At 44.8% G+C, this 21,226-nt stretch overlaps 1 protein-coding gene across 5 annotated transcripts in view; it reads right to left on the reverse strand.

Annotated features, from left to right (window-relative positions):
* FH (fumarate hydratase) overlaps positions 1–21,226 on the reverse strand; it is a 162,986-nt gene that overhangs the window by 70,879 nt on the left and 70,881 nt on the right. For 3 of the 5 annotated variants that reach the window (XM_069769434.1, XM_069769433.1, XM_069769436.1), the window contains 2 exons: positions 17,611–17,793; positions 4,691–4,856 (listed from right to left, as the gene is read on the reverse strand). In XM_069769434.1, the coding sequence (XP_069625535.1) occupies positions 4,691–4,856; positions 17,611–17,793 (349 nt within the window). The remainder of the gene's footprint in view (positions 1–4,690; positions 4,857–17,610; positions 17,794–21,226) is intronic. The other 2 variants (XM_069769437.1, XM_069769435.1) reach the window with 1 other exon arrangement.

The raw sequence follows: 21,226 nt of genomic DNA on the forward strand, positions 1-21,226 counted from the left end.
TGAAAAGTCAAACGGCGCTCCTTCCCTTCCGAGCTCTCCCATCCGCCCAAACAGTGGTTTACCCCCACATATGGGCTATCAGCGTACTCAGGACAAATTGTACAACAACTTTTGGGGTCCAATTTCTTCTCTTACCCTTGGGAAAATAAAAAATTGGGGGCGAAAAGATAATTTTTGTGAAAAAATATGATTTTTTATTTTTACGGTTCTACATTATAAACTTCTGTGAAGCACTTGGTGGGTCAAAGTGCTCACCACACCTCTAGATAAGTTCCTTAGGGGGTCTACTTTCCAAAATGGTGTCACTTGTGGGGGGTTTCAATGTTTAGCCACATCAGGGGCTCTCCAAACGAAACATGGCGTCCCATCTCAATTCCAGTCAATTTTGCATTGAAAAGTCAAATGGCACTCCTTCGCTTCCGAGCTCTGCCATGCGCCCAAACAGTGGTTTACCCCCACATGTGGGGTATTGGCATACTCAGGACAAATTGTACAACAATGTTTGGGGTCCATTTTCTCCTGTTACCCTTGGTAAAATAAAACAAATTGGAGCTGAATTAAATTTTTTGTGAAAAAAAGTTAAATGTTCATTTTTATTTAAACATTCAAAAAATTCCTGTGAAGCACCAGAAGGGTTAATAAACTTCTTGAATATGGTTTTGAGCACCTTGAGGGGTGTAGTTTTTGGAATGGTGTCACACTTGGGTATTTTCTATCATATAGACCCCTCAAAATGACTTCAAATGAGATGTGGTCCCTAAAATAAAATGGTGTTGTAGAAATGAGAAATTGCTGGTCAACTTTTAACCCTTATAACTCCCTAACAAAAAAAAATGTTGGTTCCAAAATTGTGCTGATGTAAAGTAGACATGTGGGAAATGTTACTTATTAAGTATTTTGTGTGACATATCTCTGTGATTTAATTGCATAAAAATTCAAAGTTGGAAAATTGCGAAATTTTCATAATTTTCGCCAAATTTCCGTTTTTTTCACAAATAAACGCAGGTACTATGAAAAGAATTTTTACCATTGTCATGAAGTACAATATGTCACGAGAAAACAATGTCAGAATCACCAGGATCCATTGAAGCGTTCCAGAGTTATAACCTCATAAAGGGACAGTGGTCAGAATTGTAAAAATTGGCCCGGTCATTAACGTGCAAACCACCCTTGGGGGTAAAGGGGTTAAAGGTTGTCTGGCACACTAATCATTAAGGTTCACTACTGGCAGCTCCCTTTCAAATCTCTGACCAACAACATCTCAGATGTGCTTGATGGGAGAGAAGTCTGAAGATGCTGCAGGCCATAGTTGTGTGTTTAGGCCAAGCATGCCTAGAAAAAGCAACATGCAACAGCCTGCTGTCGTCACATAAAAAAAAAAAAAAAAAAAGGCTTCTCGTACACTTTTACGTTCCCCAGTGAAGGCCACAAGGCCTCTATGACATTGTCAACATGTTCTTCAGAACAAGTTCCAGTTATCATCGCATCCAAGACAAATGCAGGACTCATTGCTGAAAAGAATAGACCTCTACTCCCATTGCAGTCTTGTTCTGCACCAGGATGGCCTTTAAGAGTGGTTGGTGTGAATCAATGGAACACATGTAGTTGGCTTGTAACCAAAATGTTGTGTAGACATTGCTTGATGCTAGAAGTTTAGTATAGAACATCTAATTTCACTCGCAGTGCAGAAAGGATCACTACCCACCATTCTCCAAATCTAATGAAACCATATGGGCAATGCTATAAATGAGGTGGCATTTTGTACGCAGAATGGAAACATGCTCGATGGAAAACAAGACTTTTAATAGTTGTAAATTACTTATAAACATTTGCGCAACACATCCTTTTTTATAACGTATTTTTGCAAATATTATATGGTAGAGCTGGCTGTCATCTACCGCCCCCCAGAACTAGCCATCTCCACCTTTCTCGACCACTTCACCACCTGGCTACTTCATTTCCTCTCTGTTGACATCCCCACTATCATCATGGGTGATTTCAATGTCCCCATTGACACTTTCACCTCAGCTACCTCTAAACTTTTATCACTGACTGCCTCCTTTGGCCTCACTCAATGGTCCTCTGAGGCCACTCACAAAGATGGCCACACGCTGGACCTCATCTTCACCCGCCTCTGCTCCCTTACTAATCTCACTAACACACCCCTCCCCCTGTCTGACCACAACCTACTGACATTCTCGTCCCTCTCCTCTCCTAGTGTGCAACCCCCACTCCACAAACTCACTCACCCTCGCAGAAATCTCAAACATCTCAACTTACAATCACTCTCTGAGTCCCTTCTCCCTCTCACAGACATAGCCTCCCTTCATGACACAGATGCTGCTGCCACTTTTTATAACACCACAATAACAGCAACACTCGATTCGGCCGCCCCACTCATGCATAGTAAAACTCGTACAATTAACAGGCAGCCCTGGCTGACCAGCCTGACCAAAGAATTGAGACGGGCTTCCAGGATTGCTGAGCGGAGATGGAAGCGATCCCACTCTGCCGACCACTTCACTGCATACAAGCAGTCCCTCGCCAGCTTCAAGTCTGCGCTCACTGCCGCAAAACAAACTTACTTCTCATCCCTCATATCCTCCCTGTCCCACAACCCTAAACAGCTTTTCAACACTTTCAATTCTCTACTCCGTCCCCCCGCACCTCCTCCCTCCCCCCTCATTTCTGCTGATGACTTCGCCTCTTTCTTTAAACAGAAGATCGATACGATCAGAGAAAGCTTTGGCCCACAGCGCCCACTGCCCCTCTTAGCTGCTCAACCCTGCTCCTCCAAAACCAGCTTCTCCACCATGACAGAAGATCAGCTCTCCACCCTCCTGTCAAGATCACACCTCACCACCTGCACGCTTGACCCGCTCCCATCCCACCTCATCCCTAACCTTTCCACGGTCTTCATCCCAACCCTAACACACCTCTTCAACCTCTCACTCACAACAGGTGTCTTTCCCTCATCCTTCAAGCATGCCAAGATCACACCCATCCTCAAAAAGCCCTCCCTCGACCCATCCTCTGTGTCTAGCTATCGCCCAATATCTCTTCTCCCTTATGCCTCCAAATTGCTGGAGCAACATGTCCATCTTGAACTGTCCTCCCACTTCTCCTCCTGCTCCCTCTTTGATCGGTTACAATCAGGCTTCCGTTCCCATCACTCAACTGAAACTGCCCTAACTAAAGTCACCAATGACCTACTAACTGCCAGGAGCAAGCGACACTACTCTGTCCTCCTTCTCCTGGACTTGTCTTCTGCCTTTGACACTGTAGACCACTCCCTTTTGCTACAAATCCTCTCATCCCTTGGCATCACAGACTTGGCCCTTTCCTGGATCTCGTCATATCTGACAGACCGAACATTCAGTGTCTCCCTCCCCCACACCACTTCCTCACTTCGCCCCTTGTCAGTCGGTGTTCCTCAAGGCTCTGTTCTAGGACCCCTACTCTTCTCCATCTACACTTTCGGCCTGGGACAGCTCATAGAATCCCACGGTATGCAGTACCATCTCTACGCTGACGACACGCAGATCTACCTCTCCGGACCTGACCTCTCCTCCTTGCTTACCAAAATCCCGCACTGTCTGTCTGCCATTTCAGCCTTCTTTTCTGCTCGCTTTCTACAACTGAACATGGACAAAACAGAATTCATCATCTTTCCCCCATCTCACTCTACCCCTCCACCAGACCTATCCATCAATGTCAATGGCTGCTCACTATCCCCAGTCCCACACGCCCGGTGCCTCGGGGTGATCCTCGACTCTGCCCTCTCTTTCAAGCCACATATCCAAGCCCTTGCCTCCTCCTGTCGTCTCAAACTCAAAAATATTTCCCGGATCCGTGCTTTCCTTGACCGCAACACTGCAAAAACGCTAGTGCATGCCCTTATCATCTCCCGCCTCGACTACTGCAACCTCCTACTCTCTGGACTCCCCTCTAGCACTCTGGCACCACTCCAATCCATCCTACACTCTGCTGCCCGACTAATCCACCTGTCCCCCCGCTATTCCCCAGCCTCTCCCCTGTGTCAAGCCCTTCACTGGCTTCCTATCGCCCAGAGACTCCAGTTCAAAACCCTCACACTGACATACAAAGCCATCCACAACCTGTCTCCTCCATACATCTGTGACATGGTCTCACGGTACCTACCTACACGCGACCTCCGATCCTCCCAAGACCTCCTTCTCTACTCCCCTCTCATCTCTTCTTCCCATAACCGCATCCAAGACTTCTCCCGTGCTTCCCCCATACTCTGGAACTCTCTACCCCAACACATCAGACTCTCGCCTAACATAGAAACCTTCAAAAAGAACCTGAAGACCCACCTCTTCCGACAAGCCTACAGCCTGCAGTGATCCTCAACCTACTGAACAGCCGCGCAACCTGCCCTACCCTCTCCTAGTGTATCCTCACCCACCCCCTGCAGACTGTGAGCCCTCGCGGGCAGGGTCCTCCCTCCTTATGTACTCGTGTGCCTTGTTATCTGCTCATGTTTAATGTATTTGTCTATATTTGCCCCGTATTCACATGTAAAGCGCCATGGAATAAATGGCGCTATAAAAATGTATAATAATAATAATAAATAATAGAGAAAGTGTTAATGACACCCAAATAAAAGTTAAGGTTTTTATTCCATTTTTATAAACAGAAAGAAAAAAAAACACCATTCAATACATACCTGTGAGTTCAGATACTTTGGAAGCAACTTTTTCAGCAAATCCAATTCTAGTATTTAGCCCAGTTCCAACTGCTGTGCCACCAGCTGCCAACTCGTAGACTCTTGGTAAAGCTGCTTCAATTCTAGCAATGCCATATTTTATCTGTTGAACATAGGCACTGAACTCCTGAAGAAAAAAAAATACAAATAAAATATCTGTATATTTTATATACATATACAATTATAAAGACATACGCTTTTTCTAGGGCTCTTGATAAACCTTTTCAATTTATTTTATCTTTAAATATATAACATGGGGATTATTTTCATTCATTGAGATTGAATGAGACTTTATTGGCAACAACAATGAATGTCACATATTTGCTGACGGAGATAAAAAAAAAAATACAGAAAAGGGCTCTAGAGAAGAACATGAGAAGCAACTGTAATTAGTGAGCCAGTATAAGTAAAAGTAAAAACTGTGGAGACCTGGGTGTCGTAACCAGTGCCTTCCCCCCTCCCATCAGTCCCGTAATGAAACACACGCAGTCCTAGGTGGGTTGAAGAGGTCGGTCACAGTTGATTAACTAAATAAGCAGAGAAAGGCAATTACATTTCGTAACAGGCGGCTCGCGCTGAGCTCCTGTCCCTGATTGACAGGTGAATTGGCCCAACGAGCGGTTACGACTTTTGTCCTCCTCCGCTTCTTCCGCTGTGACTTAATAAAGTAAACTATGGTTAGTTATATTTACATATGTATATACTGTAATTTATGTATTTATTTTTTAATATTACAATAAAATTTACAAATTTACATTATTACGCCGGTTAGTATGGCCATTAGCCGCTAAAAGGGAGGGAGGGTGGGACAAAAGCTTCCAGGTGTCCGCCGGGAGGAAAAGAGGAAGTTCCTGGCCGGACACCTGGATTTAACCTCTGTAGGAGTGGCTGTAGGGCCCTTCCCCTCTAGTGATCATTGGCCAGCTGGGGGACTCCTAATTAGTGCATCACCAAGGGGAGAGATGCTACGGGGGAACTGGGCACTGACATTATTTTAATGTTGCTCTCTCTGTGTGCTCCCCAGTCAGAGGCGCGTACCTTATTCAGTACAGAGCCTGACAGACTGTGGAGACCTGGGTGTCGTAACCAGTCCGTTCCCCCCCTCCCATCAATCCCGTAATAAAACACACGCAGTCCTAGGTGGGTTGAACAGGTCGGTCACAGTTTATTAATTAAATAAGCAGAGAAAGGCAATTACATTTTGTAACGGGTTGCTCGCGCCAAGCTCCTGTCCCTGATCGACAGGTGAATTGGCCCAACGAGCGGTTATGACCTTTGGCCTCATCAACTTCTTACGCCACAGAGGATCCCGTGTATTACCTACGCGGGACTCCGACCCCACCCATCAACCTTAGGACCTGTTCAACCCCATCCTGTAAACCAGACAGAAAAATATCGAAAACAATGTCCGTTAGGTGAACTCTGTCCAGTCCTAATAGTGCTGTGTTATCCCCTTGCAGCTGGTGGTGACGAATTACGATACCGCCTTTTCCTCTCACAAATTTTCCAATCCGAGCATTGAATTTCCTCCTTGTCCGCTCTATGGCTTTTTTTTGTCTCTTGCGCCTCGCCAGATGGCCCGTGGTATTATATCCGACCACACCAGTATTATTCTCCTGAAAAGACAGCTGAACCGTTCCATATCCGTTGACATCCATTTGTACAGCTCGTCCACCTTTTGTTTGCCTCGGTCATTGCCACCCGCGTGTAACACCATTATCACCGGGCGTTCCGCCCTCCTTGCTATGTCAATCATCTCTTTGAACACCTGTTTCCACTGGAGGCCTCTGATACCCCTCCAGTTAACTTCTATGCCCGGGAGGCCGAGACTTGTTCCTCCCGGCCGCAGTCTGGCCCTCTTTTCGGCCCAGTATACATAAGAGTGTCCTACAACCCAAACTTCAACCCCTGTAAGAGACAACATATGTTAATTCAGCAAATCAGGTCTTCTGTATCTGGCGAAACATGCGGACTTCCAACGACCCATTTTCTGCACCTCAGCCTCTGACACTCCTGCCCTAGCTGCTTCTGTGGCCGCCCCGATCCGGAACGAATGTGTTCCATACTGCTCTGGATTTGCATAGCTTGAACATTGCCTGGAATTGGTACTTGGTCGGAGGGGACCCGTCTGTATGTGTGAAGAAAAATCTACTTGCGTGTCTTATTATAGCGTATCTTTTAACAATTTTTAGCGGGAAAACTGGGCCATCTGTAGAGTTAACCAGGACCCATGTGCCCTTACCGGTGGGATCGCATTTGGATTTTCTAACCCTGATGTGAAGAGCGTCGCTGCATATAACTACAGTATGTTCTCATTAATTAGGCCTCCTTCCGACACGTTTTTTGACCATGGTAGTAATTCACTAATGCGCAGTGCTCCGAAAAAGGCGATCGCAAAAGCTGCCGATATGAGGACCGCCTCATATTGCGTTGAGCAGACTGATAGGGATATCGAAATCAGGCCATGCAATAGTCTCAGTGAAAGGGGTGGCGACATTCTTGGCATGGTTGAAGCCTTTTCCATCCTTTAATGGCTTGTTTTATGAAGAGAACTTAGTTACGTCTACCCATCCCAATAGTTCAAAGAAAAATGCTAACCCCGATAATGTCCGTTGTGCTGAGGTCCCCGACGCCCCGCCTTCCCTCATCCGTAGTAGAAAATTGTCTGTCACCGCACTTCGTGCTCGGTCGCATTTATCAACTGGCCTACTCTGAATTAATGAGCACCACTCCTCCAAAGCCATACCACAGACCTGCCAGGTAGCTGACGAAATGGAGGCCCGGATTAAGGGCATCAATGATTGGCCACTGTGTCCCACAGGGACAGTGGACACTGAATACCCCGGGGTTCCGCGTTGGGATGCTGGATTCTGAAAGCCTGCAAATTGGAAAATAAGAGTGAGTTAATGATATTATCGTCTGCTTCCACCGCCACTGTGGCGCTACACCAAATATTATTTTCTAGGCATAGCAACGCTAGCTGATGTAAGAGAGCAAGTATGGGCAAGGATGAAAAAGACATGTGATTTAGACTCCTTGCTGTTTTCGCATTTTTTGTTTGGAAACGAATGTTCACGTTTCTCAACTGATCGGCCCATATCTCGATCGCTGCCACCACTGCAAACAATTCAGATAGGGCCGGGTCTTGCCCCCAGTTTGCTGACGTCCGTTGCTCCGGCCAATCGGATTTGCACCACTGGTTCTTAAAAACTGCTGCAAAACCCTCTTTTTTGCTCCACCTTATTGTCAGCCCTAATTCCTTGCTTGCAGTTTCTCTAGCCATGACACGTGTGACCGTTGTACGATTGCAGGAACGTCTGTCATACTAGCAGATCTGCTTTTAACGCGCGAGTGAGCCTAATTCTACGGCTGGGCTGAGAGGCGCCTTTTGTTGCCAAAGATAGTCTGTGCAAAAATGCTCTGCCGACCGGCAATACGTGGCAGGCAAACGTCAGCAGACCCAATAATGCCTGCATTTGCTGGAGGGTTACCTTGTTAACTTCGCGAAAGCCTTCCATCATCTGTTGTTTTTTTTGTATTTTTTCCGTCGGTAACCGGAAAACCATCAAATTGGTATCTATTTCGATGCCTAAGAAAGGCAATACATTGCATGGTCCCTCCGTTATCTCGGGCGATAATGGTACACCGAATTGGCATGAGATAGCTTTGAATTTTTCTAGTAGAACAGAGCAGAGTTTAGAATTTTTGGGGCCGACAAACAGGAAATCGTTAAGGTAGTGAATTAGGGATTTGCTGCCCGTCTCGTACCAAACTACCCAATCTAGGAAGGTACTGAATAGCTCAAAATAGTGACATGAGATGGAAAATCCCATTGGTAGGCACATATCAAAATAATAGTGCTGGTCCACTTTGCAGCTCAGCAGGTGGAAACATTCAGGGTGCACGGGTAGTAAACGGAATGTCGATTCTATATCAGATTTGGCTAACAGGGCGCCGGGTCCGGCTGTCTGGACTAGTTCCACCGCCTTATCGAACGACGCGTAAGTGACCGAAGATTCTTCTGGGGAGATAGCGTCGTTAACCGAATCGCCCTTTGGGTGAGACAAATGATGGATTAGACGATATTTACCGGCTTCCTTTTTTGGTATAATGCCTAATGGTGATATTTTGATGTTTTTGAAGGGAAGCGACTGAAAGGGGCCTGCTATTCTACCTAATTCTACCTCCTTTTCTATTTTTTGTCTAAGTATTTCAGAGAATTCACAAGCAGATTTTAGGTTATCCGATAGGGTTGGCATTCTTGTAAGCTTGAAGGGGATAAAAAACCAGTCCAGCTGCTGTGCCGCTTTATTATTGGTGTAGAGATTTAGCCAGGGGGCCATCGCGGTTACGCTAACTGGGGTTCTGCCTCCAGGTGTCCGCCAGGAGGAAAAGAGGAAGTTCTCGGCCGGACACCTGGATTTAACCTCTGTAGGAGTGGCTGTAGGGCCCTTCCCTTCTAGTGACCATTGGCCGGCTGGGGGCCTCCTAAATAGTGCATCACCAAGGGGAGTGATGCTAGGGGGGAAACTGGGCACTGACATCATTTTAATGTTGCTCTCTCTGTGTGCTCCCCAGTCAGAGGCGTGCACCTTATTCAGTACCTGCCAGAATAAACCGTAACCAAAGAGCATTTACATTGGAATAGCTTTAAAAGCAACTATTCTTTTGGCACTACAAAATGGCTGGCACAATTTTCTATACATCTGAATGGTTGCTCCACTGTGTACTGTATGCGGCACGATAAAGCTAGAAAAATTATTGGCACAGCAACAATCTGCAATTTTAAAAATGCAAGGTAAAAACTTGAAATCTGCAGTTCTATGCAGGTAGAAAACAATGTGGTCATGAGTTTACCATAAGAGCTGATTCTGCATGGTGGCCACAACGAGGAGAATATTGAAAAGTTGCTACTGCACAAAGCTCTTACAAGCCAGTAATAAAAAGCAGTAAATCGCAACGTTAAAAAGTTTATATATTTCACATCAGTAACATTAATATTAACAATATACTAATCATACACTTATGCGAGTCATATTTGTTCCCCTGTGCATATGAAATACATTTATTGAACAATGTTTACAAACAGATTTTTTCATTTAGGCCCCTTTCACACATCAGTTTTTTACTATCAGTCGCAATCCGTCGAATTTTGAAAAAAACGGATCCGGCGACTGATGCCGCCGAATCAGTTTTTTTCTCATAAACTTGTATTAGCAAGGAATTGCCTCACGTTTCATCCATCGTTCTCCGGATTAGTTGAAAATGGTTTGTCCGGCGGCCGGAGACAGCAGACAAAGTAACATTTTTTTGTGTACGTCGAAAAACGGACAGCGACGGATCCATCTCCATCCATCGTTTGCTAGAATGGAAGCCTATTGTGCCGGTTCCGTCAAATGATGGAATCCGGCAACATATTTCGATTTTTTTTTTTTAACTGAGCATGCTCCAATCCAATTAGCCAGATCCGTCACATCAGTTTTTCCACAATCTACGATGGATCAGTCGATCCAACGGATTGTGACTGACGGCAAAAAATGATGTGTGAAAGGGGCCTTATAATTCCGGGGGGTCAGAGCTTTAGTAACATAGTAACATAGTTAGTAAGGCCGAAAAAAGACATTTGTCCATCCAGTTCAGCCTATATTCCATCATAATAAATCCCCAGATCTACGTCCTTCTACAGAACCTAATAATTGTATGATACAATATTGTTCTGCTCCAGGAAGACATCCAGGCCTCTCTTGAACCCCTCGACTGAGTTCGCCATCACCACCTCCTCAGGCAAGCAATTCCAGATTCTCACTGCCCTAACAGTAAAGAATCCTCTTCTATGTTGGTGGAAAAACCTTCTCTCCTCCAGACGCAAAGAATGCCCCCTTGTGCCCGTCACCTTCCTTGGTATAAACAGATCCTCAGCGAGATATTTGTATTGTCCCCTTATATACTTATACATGGTTATTAGATCGCCCCTCAGTCGTCTTTTTTCTAGACTAAATAATCCTAATTTCGCTAATCTATCTGGGTATTGTAGTTCTCCCATCCCCTTTATTAATTTTGTTGCCCTCCTTTGTACTCTCTCTAGTTCAATTATATCCTTCATGAGTACCGGTGCCCAAAACTGGACACAGTACTCCATGTGCGGTCTAACTAGGGATTTGTACAGAGGCAGTATAATGCTCTCATCATGTGTATCCAGACCTCTTTTAATGCACCCCATGATCCTGTTTGCCTTGGCAGCTGCTGCCTGGCACTGGCTGCTCCAGGTAAGTTTATCATTAACTAGGATCCCCAAGTCCTTCTCCCTGTCAGATTTACCCAGTGGTTTCCCATTCAGTGTGTAATGGTGATATTGATTCCTTCTTCCCATGTGTATAACCTTACATTTATCATTGTTAAACCTCATCTGCCACCTTTCAGCCCAAGTTTCCAACTTATCCAGATCCATCTGTAGCAGAATACTATCTTCTCTTGTATTAACTGCTTTACATAGTTTTGTATCATCTGCAAATATCGATATTTTACTGTGTAAACCTTCTACCAGATCATTAATGAATATGTTGAAGAGAACAGGTCCCAATACTGACCCCTGCGGTACCCCACTGCTCACAGCGACCCAGTTAGAGACTATACCATTTATAACCACCCTCTGCTTTCTATCACTAAGCCAGTTACTAACCCATTTACACACATTTTCCCCCAGACCAAGCATTCTCATTTTGTGTACCAACCTCTTGTGCGGCACGGTATCAAACGCTTTGGAAAAATCGAGATATACCACGTCCAATGACTCACCGTGGTCAACACCGTGGTAAACCACATTGTACCTTTAACCCTTTAGTGACAATCTTTACCTTAAGGATCAAGACCAATATTTAAAAACTGACCAGTGTTAATAACTCAAACGCATCAAAGACGCAGTGATGCGGAAAATGTTTTTTCATGACACTGTACTATTGTTGGAGGTAAAATTTAGGTCAATAGGTTTTGCTTTTTGTATGAAAATGAGATTTGATTAAAATTTAGCAATTTTCAAACTTGCATAAATTCATGTAAATCACTTATACCCCATAATGAATGGCATCCAAAATAAAACCAATTATTGCTCAGAAAAACCATAGATAATGATGCAGGACTCACCGGATTCCTGTGTGACCACAGTCCTTTATGGCTACTTTCACAGACGCACTGCGACGGGCCGACGTATCCTGTGACAATGCATCACAATGGGGGCAGTGGATGCAGTTTTACAACGCATCCGCTGCCCCATTGCGAGTTGTTGGGAGGAGGGTGCGGAATTCCGGCCGCGCATGTGTGGTCGGAAATGGTGGACACAACGCACAAAAAAAGTTACATGTAACGTTTTTTGTTCCGACGGTCCGCCACAACACGACGGTTGCGATGTGTGGCAATGCGTCGCAAATGTTAGTCTATGGGAAAAAAACGCATCCTGCAGACAACTTTGCAGGATGCGATTTTTCTCAAACGACGCATTGCGACGTGCGTCGTACGACGCTAGTGTGAAAGTAGCCTTATTATACCATCAAAGGTTTAGACAAGGTGTTGAGGTCGTGAGGTCGGGCAGGTGTATAGGCATGCAGGGAACAGACGGACGACGGCCATTTTGCGTGCTTAACGCTTCAACGTCTGTGTTTCCCGCATGCCTATACACAGCTGCCCGACCTCAACACCTTGTCTAAACCTTTGATGGTATAATAAAGGACTCTGGGCACACAGCAATCTGGTGAGTGCAGCATCATTATCTTCGGTTTTTCTGAGCATACATATGTTTTTTCATGCTGAGCACCATATACCGGCTGCAGATTACCTATAATCATCAAGTTAATTATGATCTTATCCGGACATGAAAACTGAGTATCATCTTGGCGCTATTCACCTGTCGATATTTCTATGGCTGCAAAAAACAATTATTGACCCGCTATTGGTTTGTTCTTTCTGCCTCCCAAAGATTGCAGTAAGGCCCCTTTCACACATCAGTTTTTTGCCATCAGTCGCAATCCATAGAGTTTTGAAAAAAAAAGGATCCGGCGACTGATGCTGCTGGATCCGTTTTTTTGTCATAGAGTTGTATTAGCGTCAGATTGCGACGGATGGCCTCACGTTTCATCTGTCAAACTGTTTGTCTGGCGGCTGGAGACAACCGACAAAGTAACGTTTTTTGTGTACGTTGAAAAAACGGACAGAGACGGATCCGTCGTTGTTAAATATGCTTATTTTGCACATTTATTTAATCAGGACTCTTTACCAGATGCGTTACTCTTAAAGAAAAAATGTCATGATATTTTCATAAAAAATTTAGAGGTTTATTGGATTGTCCACAGAAAAACCACATCGTGGCAAAACATAAAATAGGTGAAATAGTTACGAACAGATTGTCCATTTGTTCCTAATTTTTCCCGAGATGGTAAACAGCGTCTGTCTGTCTTCAGTTGAAGTCATCATGGCTACCAGTTGTTCATTCTTTCTGTAAGCTGTCTGAAGTCCACGGAGAATGATGGAGAAGGCAGGAGGTGACCGCCCCACGTGACAGCCCCTACAACTTCTAAGAGACGTGATTATATATAGGTCCCACAGAACACGTGTTCTCTCTATATGGTGTTAACTTACTCTGAGCTATGTATACAGGAATAGCTTTTGTAATGTCAGCGAAAGACAATGTGCTCAGTACAGAATTGACAATAAGAATAATTCAATTAATTAATATTTAACAGTCGTTTATTAGAATGGAAGCCAGTGGCGCCGGATCCGTCAAATGACGGAATCCAGCGACGAATTCTGTTTTTTGTTTTTTTTTTAACTGAGCATGCTCCGATCCAATTAGCAAGATCCACTAATCGGATCCGTCCAAAAACCGGATCCGTCGCATCAGTTTTTCACAATCTGCGATGGATCCATTGAGCCAACGGATTGTGACTGATGGCAAAAAACTGATGTTTGAAAGGGGCCTAAGGCTCGATTCACATTTACCCTGCGCTCTGCGCCAAGTGCTTACTATGGGGTTTCCGTGTAAATCTCTGAAAAAACAAGATTCAGACAAAACTCACTGTAGTGAGGCAGATGGAGTAATTTTTAACTCACACCTGGCCTGCAGGTCGGCCCCTGTCCATTCCTTTTATGTATCTTTTTAGGCAATGCACAAAACCGCGGTCAACCAAAGTTTTGAGCACCTTTGAAAAGACGGACACCACTCAACAGACGCCAGAGTCTAGAGTAACTCTGCTGCCTCATTAATGAATGCAACACAGCAAAGTACCCATGAGCCAGTAGATGTATAGGCTGTGTTTGGGTATTATATTATGCACGGATTGTCATGTGGATATCATCTCTAATGGACCGTGTACTTTGCTGTGTTGCATTTTAGTTATGTTTTAACATGTGTGTGTTGTACCAATAAAAGCCTCTTTTTGCATTTCTGTATATATTGCGTGGTGCGCATTATTACAGTGGTGCTTTCTTTATATTATAGGACTCAGTATCCACCATTGTTTTGCACCCCGTTTTGATTTACATTCATGTTATGGTAGTGCGCTTGGTGCCTTTTGGTTTGTATAGTTGCCCCTGCTCTTTTGACCCAGGAAACAGAATTTGCTCTTGTGGAGTGGGCTTTAATTTTAAGCGGGTGATCTTTTTTCTCTGACTCATATGCTAGTGCTATAGTAGACATGATCCACCTAGACAAAGAATAATTTAGAGACTGTTTTACCCTTATTTTTCCCAGCATATTGTAAGAAGAGATTCGAATCCTGCCTCCAAGAAGCTGTGACCTCTGCATAGTGCATCACTGCCCTTCTCACGTCTAGCGTGTGACAAAGCCTTTCCTTCTCGTTTTTTTTGGGAGATGACAAAAAGATGGAAGAAAAATCTCTTGGCTCAAATTTGACTCTGACACTACATTCGCCAGTGGCGAATTTGCCAATCCTGGTGTTCTGTGGCAAATGCTAATTGTCCTGCACGATGTTGGGCTGTGAGCACAACCCCCATCTGTGGACGTCAGGCACTCAGACCATCCTCATGGAGTCAGTTTCAAACCGTTTGTGCAAACACATGCACATTTGTGGCCTGCTGGAGGTTATTTTGCAGGGCTCTGGCAGTGCTCCTCCTGTTCCTCCTTGCACAAAGGCTGAGGTAGCGGTCCTGCTGCTGAGTTGTTGCCCTCCTACGGCCCCCTCCACATCTCCTGGTGTACTGGCCTGTCTTCTGGTAGCACCTCCACCCTCTGGACACTACGCTGACAGACACAGCAAACCTTCTTGCCATAGCTCGCATTGATGTGCCAACCTGGATGAGCTGCACTACCTGAGCCACTTGTGTGGATTATAGAGTCCGTCTCATACTACCATGAGTGTGAAAGCACAACCAACATTCAACGGTGACCAAAACATCAGCCAGAAAGCATTGGTACTGAGATGTGGTCTGTGTGCTTTGATAATTGCCAATAATTTCCATCTGTTGTCTATTCCATTTGCACAACAGCATGTGAAATTGATTGTCAAACAGTGTTGCTTTCTAAGTGAACAGTTTGATTTCACAGAAGTTTGATTTACTTGGAGTTATATTCTGTTGTTTAAGTGTTCCCTTTATTTTTTTGAGCAGTGTATATTCTACTAAAGTCTGCAGGAGTTGGCATCTTGGACCTCCCAGGCGTCGCAGGAAGGAAACTGCTGTGATATTGTCAGACAGGACTTTTACATGACGATCTCTGACCGTGTCCTGACAGTATTGCTGAGTCTCCCATACAGCTTTTAGCTTTCTATAGTTGGAGGATGTTCTCTGGTCTTCCGGGCCCCATGTGCCCTGTAGAAAACGACCCTCTATCTCTGCACACCACCCGCTCAAACTTGCATCGGTGGTAATCTGGATGCAGGGGGAAAGGATCCAAGAAACTCCTCTTCCGTGATTGTCCCTGGATGTCCACCATGACAGGGAACGTTTTAGACCAGTGGGGACCGCCATCTTCCTGTCTAGGCCCGAGTGATGCCTGTTCCAGGACGTAAGGACTGCACTTTGAAGGTGTCTTGAATGGGCCTGACTCCAACGTAGACTTGGGATGCAGGATATCATCCGTCCTAGGATACTCAGGGCATATCTGATGGAGGTTATCTTTTTCCCCTGTAACACACAGATCCTGCTTCTGATTTCCTCCTGCTTCACGTGGGGTAGGTAGGACATCCTGCGATGGGAGTCGAAAAGGACCCCTAAAAACACCTTATGGGTCCCTGGATGTAAATGGAATTTTTACCAGTTTATTTGCCACCCTAGGTCCTCCAGAACTTTTATAGTGCGGGATAGCTGTTTGAGGTGTATAGTCGAGTCTGCTACCAGCAGGACGTCGTCCATGTAAGGCACCACGATAATTGCTTGTCTCCTCAGAAAAGCTGCCACCTCAGTCATTATTTTTGTAAAGATGCGTGGGGCTGAGTATAGTCCAAATGGGAGGCATGTGAACTGGAAATGATGGTTTGAACCGTGATGGTATATAGCAAACCTCAGATATTGGCGGTGGTCTGGGTGAATCAGCACATGGTAATACGCATCTCTCAGATCTAAGGTGCACATGGTGTTGTCTCTCACTATCAATTGGATGGCAGATTTCATTGTCTCCATTTTGAATCTTTTGTATATTTTGTATCTTAACTACTGATTCAGGGTTTTTTGATTTATGGTGCGATATTTGCCTGAAGGCTTTTTTATGGAGAACAGGGAGGAGTAGTGCCCCTGATTTATTTCTACAACAGGTATCGGCTTGACCACCCCCAAATCTAAGAGGTTTCTGACATCTGTGCAGAGCATGCTGTGCGTGGAAAGGGATTGGGGTTTGGTGATGCAAACAGTCATTACGGAGACTACAGAACTCCATTTTCTCCCAATGTTCGCCTAAGCTTATAAATCTAATAATTTCACAAGAAGAAATTACGCTTATTCAGCTTAAAATTGACATCGATAAGATAAACAACGACCTCACCAAATATGCCAGGTCCATCCAAAACTCCAGGCCAATGGCTGCTTTATTTTAATAGCATGTACTGGTCAGTGTACACAGTGATTTATAAATGAGCTACTGCAGTGGTGTTTGAATAGGCAGAAAGGTATAACAAATCTTATACAAGACAGTAATAAGTAGAGGCAGAGTTTATCTGGATTTAATGACATGCATGCGATAGATTTCTCATCTATTCTTTCCCTATTTAAATATCCAGCTAGCAGATAGTCAAGGGCATAGTTTGTCTGGATTATTAATAAGCATATTATAGGGGAATGACTTAAAAGGAACCTGTCACCCCCAAAATCGAAGGTGAGCTAAGCCCACCGGCATCAGGGGCTTATCTACAGCATTCTGTAATGCTGTAGATAAGCGCCCGATGTGTCCTGAAAGATGAGAAAAAGAGGTTAGATTATACTCACCTGGGTGGGCGGTTCGATCTGATGGGCGTCGCGGTCCGGTCCAGGTCCTCCCATCTTCATAGGATGACGTCCTCTTCTTGTCTTCACGCCGCGGCTCAGGCGTAGGTGTACTTTGTCTGCCCTGTTGAGGGCAGAGCAAAGTACTGCAGAGCGCAGGGCCTCTCTGACCTTTCCCGGCACCTGCGCACTGCAGCACTTTGTTCTGCCCTCAACAGGGCAGACAAAGTACACCTGCGCCGGAGCCCAAAGACAAGAAGAGGACATCATCGTAAGGGTCCTTAATGGGGGATATTTTCTGCCCTAGGGCAATTTGTGTGTATAATAAGGTTAAAACCCATAAACCCCATTTCACTTGGTTGGCAAGTGCAATATTTATATAATGATACTTCGAGTGATGATTCTTAAAAAATAGACAAAAAAAGAACCCATTCTAATACAACTCTACAGTTTCTCCATACCTGTCCCAAAGTGAGCGGCACGGCGTCTTGTGTGTGGGTGCGGCCAATTTTGATAATATTTACAAATTCTTTTGATTTTCTTTCTAAAGCATCATGCAGCCGTTTCAGTCCAGGTAACAGAATTTCATTGACTTCTTTAGCAGCTGCAATATGCATCGCAGTGGGAAAAGTATCATTGGAACTCTAAAAGTCAAGAAAAGAAGAACATTTCTTGACAATTTGCCGATTAGAGACAGGACATGGATTAAAATAATTCACTGAAACTGTTCAAAAGGAAGATATTATTAGCTGCACGTTGCCAGAACTACAGATGGGAGGAAACAGAGCCTGGATGAGAGAGGACATCCAGGTTAGCCTTTCTTTGTAAAGTAAAGGCGTTTTTCAGTTAAAAAAAAAAACAGTCTGGCTTGGAACTATAGTGAGACATCGAACTATTGTCATTTCTCCAGAGTGGAGATAAGTCAAGTCTCCAATTAATGGTCGACAGCTTGTTTGCAACACACTTAGAACAAAATAGAAGCGACAGTCCATAGGTGCTCGGGGAATCGATGCAGAATATTATAAGCAAAGTGAGGACGGCACTCTCTAGGAAGCTCAAGAAGTAAAACAAGTTACCGTATTTTATTGTTATATTTACGTAACAAGAAAGCATCATTTCAACTCTGATAAAGACTATATAGGCTTAAACCATACAGTCTAGTTACAGGCCCGTTATTGCGGGCATATTTTGTGGGCATATTTTGCGGGCCGTATCGACGCAATTGTCACAGTCTGCCGCAATAATGGACCGCAAAAAACTTGCGGATCGCCGTTTTTCGGGTTTCCAACACTATGGAAAAAGTATTGGAAAAAAAACGGCATTCTGCTAAATCGGAATTCACGGTGCACCGCAAAAACAAGCTTCAGTTGTTTTTGCTGCCCCACTGATTTTCAATGGGGGCCGTGGGAGCAGGCTCGATTTTTTTTTTTTTCACAGCCATAAATGCGCCCCTCACAGCCATACGTCGCACTGTGGAATTATTGCAGCCCGTTTTTGTGGCCCCATAGAAATCTATTAGGGCCGCAAAACCACGGTTAGTGTAAAAGAAGCCTTAGAATGACAGGTCTCTGTCCCTCCCTATGTACACACATGGGAGAGACCAGTCAATCAAATGATGCACAGCAGGAAGAAACTGACCAGGGATCTCATCAAATAAGTTTGGTCTCTGACTATGGTCCCAGGCCGGCTTTTGAAACTATGTTTTATCTAAAACACTGCAAAATTAAAAAGTCAGACATGTCTGGCTGCAACCCCATGGGATAGACGATACAATGAAGAGCAAAAGGGTAATAATATTTTGAACTTTTGACTTTCAGGGTCCATATCTCACTTTCCACTTCTGCTTTGAGCTTGAGACTACCATCACTTAATAGACAATCATCTTGGATATCTCATACATAAATTTGACTTACAACTATTTAGCATATGATTAGTTATGAAGAGTATTGTCATGTCACTGCATTGTTACTGTTTTGCTCCTGGTGGTGGAAAAATATTATCCACCACCAGTAACAAAATATCCTTATATTCTGTGAATATCTCCTTAAGTTATTTATTCCATTAAGGCCATGTTCACACAGTGCGTTTTTTACCGCGGAACCGCGGCGGTTTTGCCGCTGCGGTTCCGCAGCTGTTTTCCATGCAGGGTACAGTACACTGTACCCTATGGAAAACAGGACACACTGTGCACATGGTCCGGAAATTGTAAAAAAAAAGACGCGCTGAATAGCTCCCGGAAAAAAGAAGGAGCATGTCAATTCTTTTTCCGGAGCCGCAGCGGTTCTGCACCCATAGACCTCCATTGTGAGGTCCAAACCGCAGTAAAACCCGCAGATCAAAAATATATCTGCGGGTTTTACTGCGGTTTGATGTGCAGAACCGCTGCAGCAGGAAGTGCGGGGGAGCGGGCGGAAGTGCGTGGGCGGAGTATGGCTGCCCCCCCCGTGTTCCGATCCCGCCCCCCCGTGCTCCGATGCCCCCCCCCAGTGCTCCGATGCCCCCCCCCAGTGCTCTGATGCCCCCCCCGTGCCCTAATCTCCCCCCCTTATACTCACCCGGCGTCCCGGTGTCCGTCCGGCCGTCTTCTCCCTGGGCGCCGCCATCTTGCAAAATGGCGGGCGCATGCGCAGTGCGCCCGCCGAATCTGCCGGCCGGCAGATTCGTTCCAAAGTGCATTTTGATCACTGAGATATAACCTATCTCAGTGATCAAAATAAAAAAATAGTAAATGACACCCCCCCCCTTTGTCACCCCCATAGGTAGGGACAATAAAAAAAATAAAGAATTTTTTTTTTTTTTTTTTTCACTAAGGTTAGAATAGGGGTAGGGGTAGGGTTAGGGGTAGGGTTAGAGGTAGGGGTAGGGTTAGGGGTAGGGTTAGGGGTAGGGTTAGGGTTAGGGTTAGGGGTAGGGTTAGGGTATTTTCAGCCATTTTAACCCTAAAAAAATTCCTAGAAAACACACAGACTCTGGCTAGAAAACTGCATCAAAAAAACGCATCAAAAAACGCATCAAAAAACGCATCAAAAAACGCATCAAAAACGGACCAAAAAAAGGACCTGCGTTTTCTGCCAAGAGCTGCAGTTTTTTAAAAAACAGTCAGGAAAAAAAAAGGATGGAAATCCTGAACGTGTGAACATACCCTAAAAAGCAATAAATCTAAACATAAAACTTTGGAAAATATCTTATTTGGAGAAGGTGGCATGTGTGTCTTCCTCGATGACCAATCAGTTCCCAATCTTCCTTACCTGGGTTGCAAAGCATTGTGTGGTAATGGTCAAGGCATGCACTGTAGCAGCAGTAGCGTCACTGCACAGTACCTGTCCTGAACATGTAATATTCTCAGTATCGGCTCTTATTCTGTCTATGCACACACTGCACAGTACCGCGTTTCCCGTCCTGAACATGTAATATTCTCAGTATTGGCTCTTATTCTGTCTATGCACACACTGCACAGTACCGCATCTCCTGTCCTGAACATGTAATATTCTCAGTATCGGCTCTTGTTCTGTCTATGCACACGCTGCACAGTACCGCGTCTTCTGTCCTGAACATGTAATATTCTCAGTATCGGCTCTTATTCTGTCTATGCACACACTGCACAGTACCGCGTCTCCCATCCTGAACATGTATTATTCTCAGTATTGGCTCTTATTCTGTCTATGCACACACTGCAAAGTACCGCGTCTCCCATCCTGAACATGTAATATTCTCAGTATCGGCTCTTATTCTGTCTATGCACACGCTGCACAGCACCGCGTCTCCCATCCTGAACATGTATTATTCTCAGTATCGGCTCTTATTCTGTCTATGCACACACTGCACAGTACCTGTCCTGAACATGTAATATTCTCAGTATCGGCTCTTATTCTGTCTATGCACACACTGCACAGTACCGCATCTCCCATCCTGAACATGTAATATTCTCCGTATCGGCTCTTATTCTGTCTATGCACACACTGCACAGCACCGCGTCTCCCATCCTGAACATGTAATATTCTCAGTATCGGCTCTTATTCTGTCTATGCACACACTGCACAGTACCGCATCTCCCATCCTGAACATGTATTATTCTCA

This window comes from Ranitomeya imitator, chromosome 5, assembly GCF_032444005.1.
Source record: "Ranitomeya imitator isolate aRanImi1 chromosome 5, aRanImi1.pri, whole genome shotgun sequence".
NCBI lineage: Eukaryota > Metazoa > Chordata > Amphibia > Anura > Dendrobatidae > Ranitomeya > Ranitomeya imitator.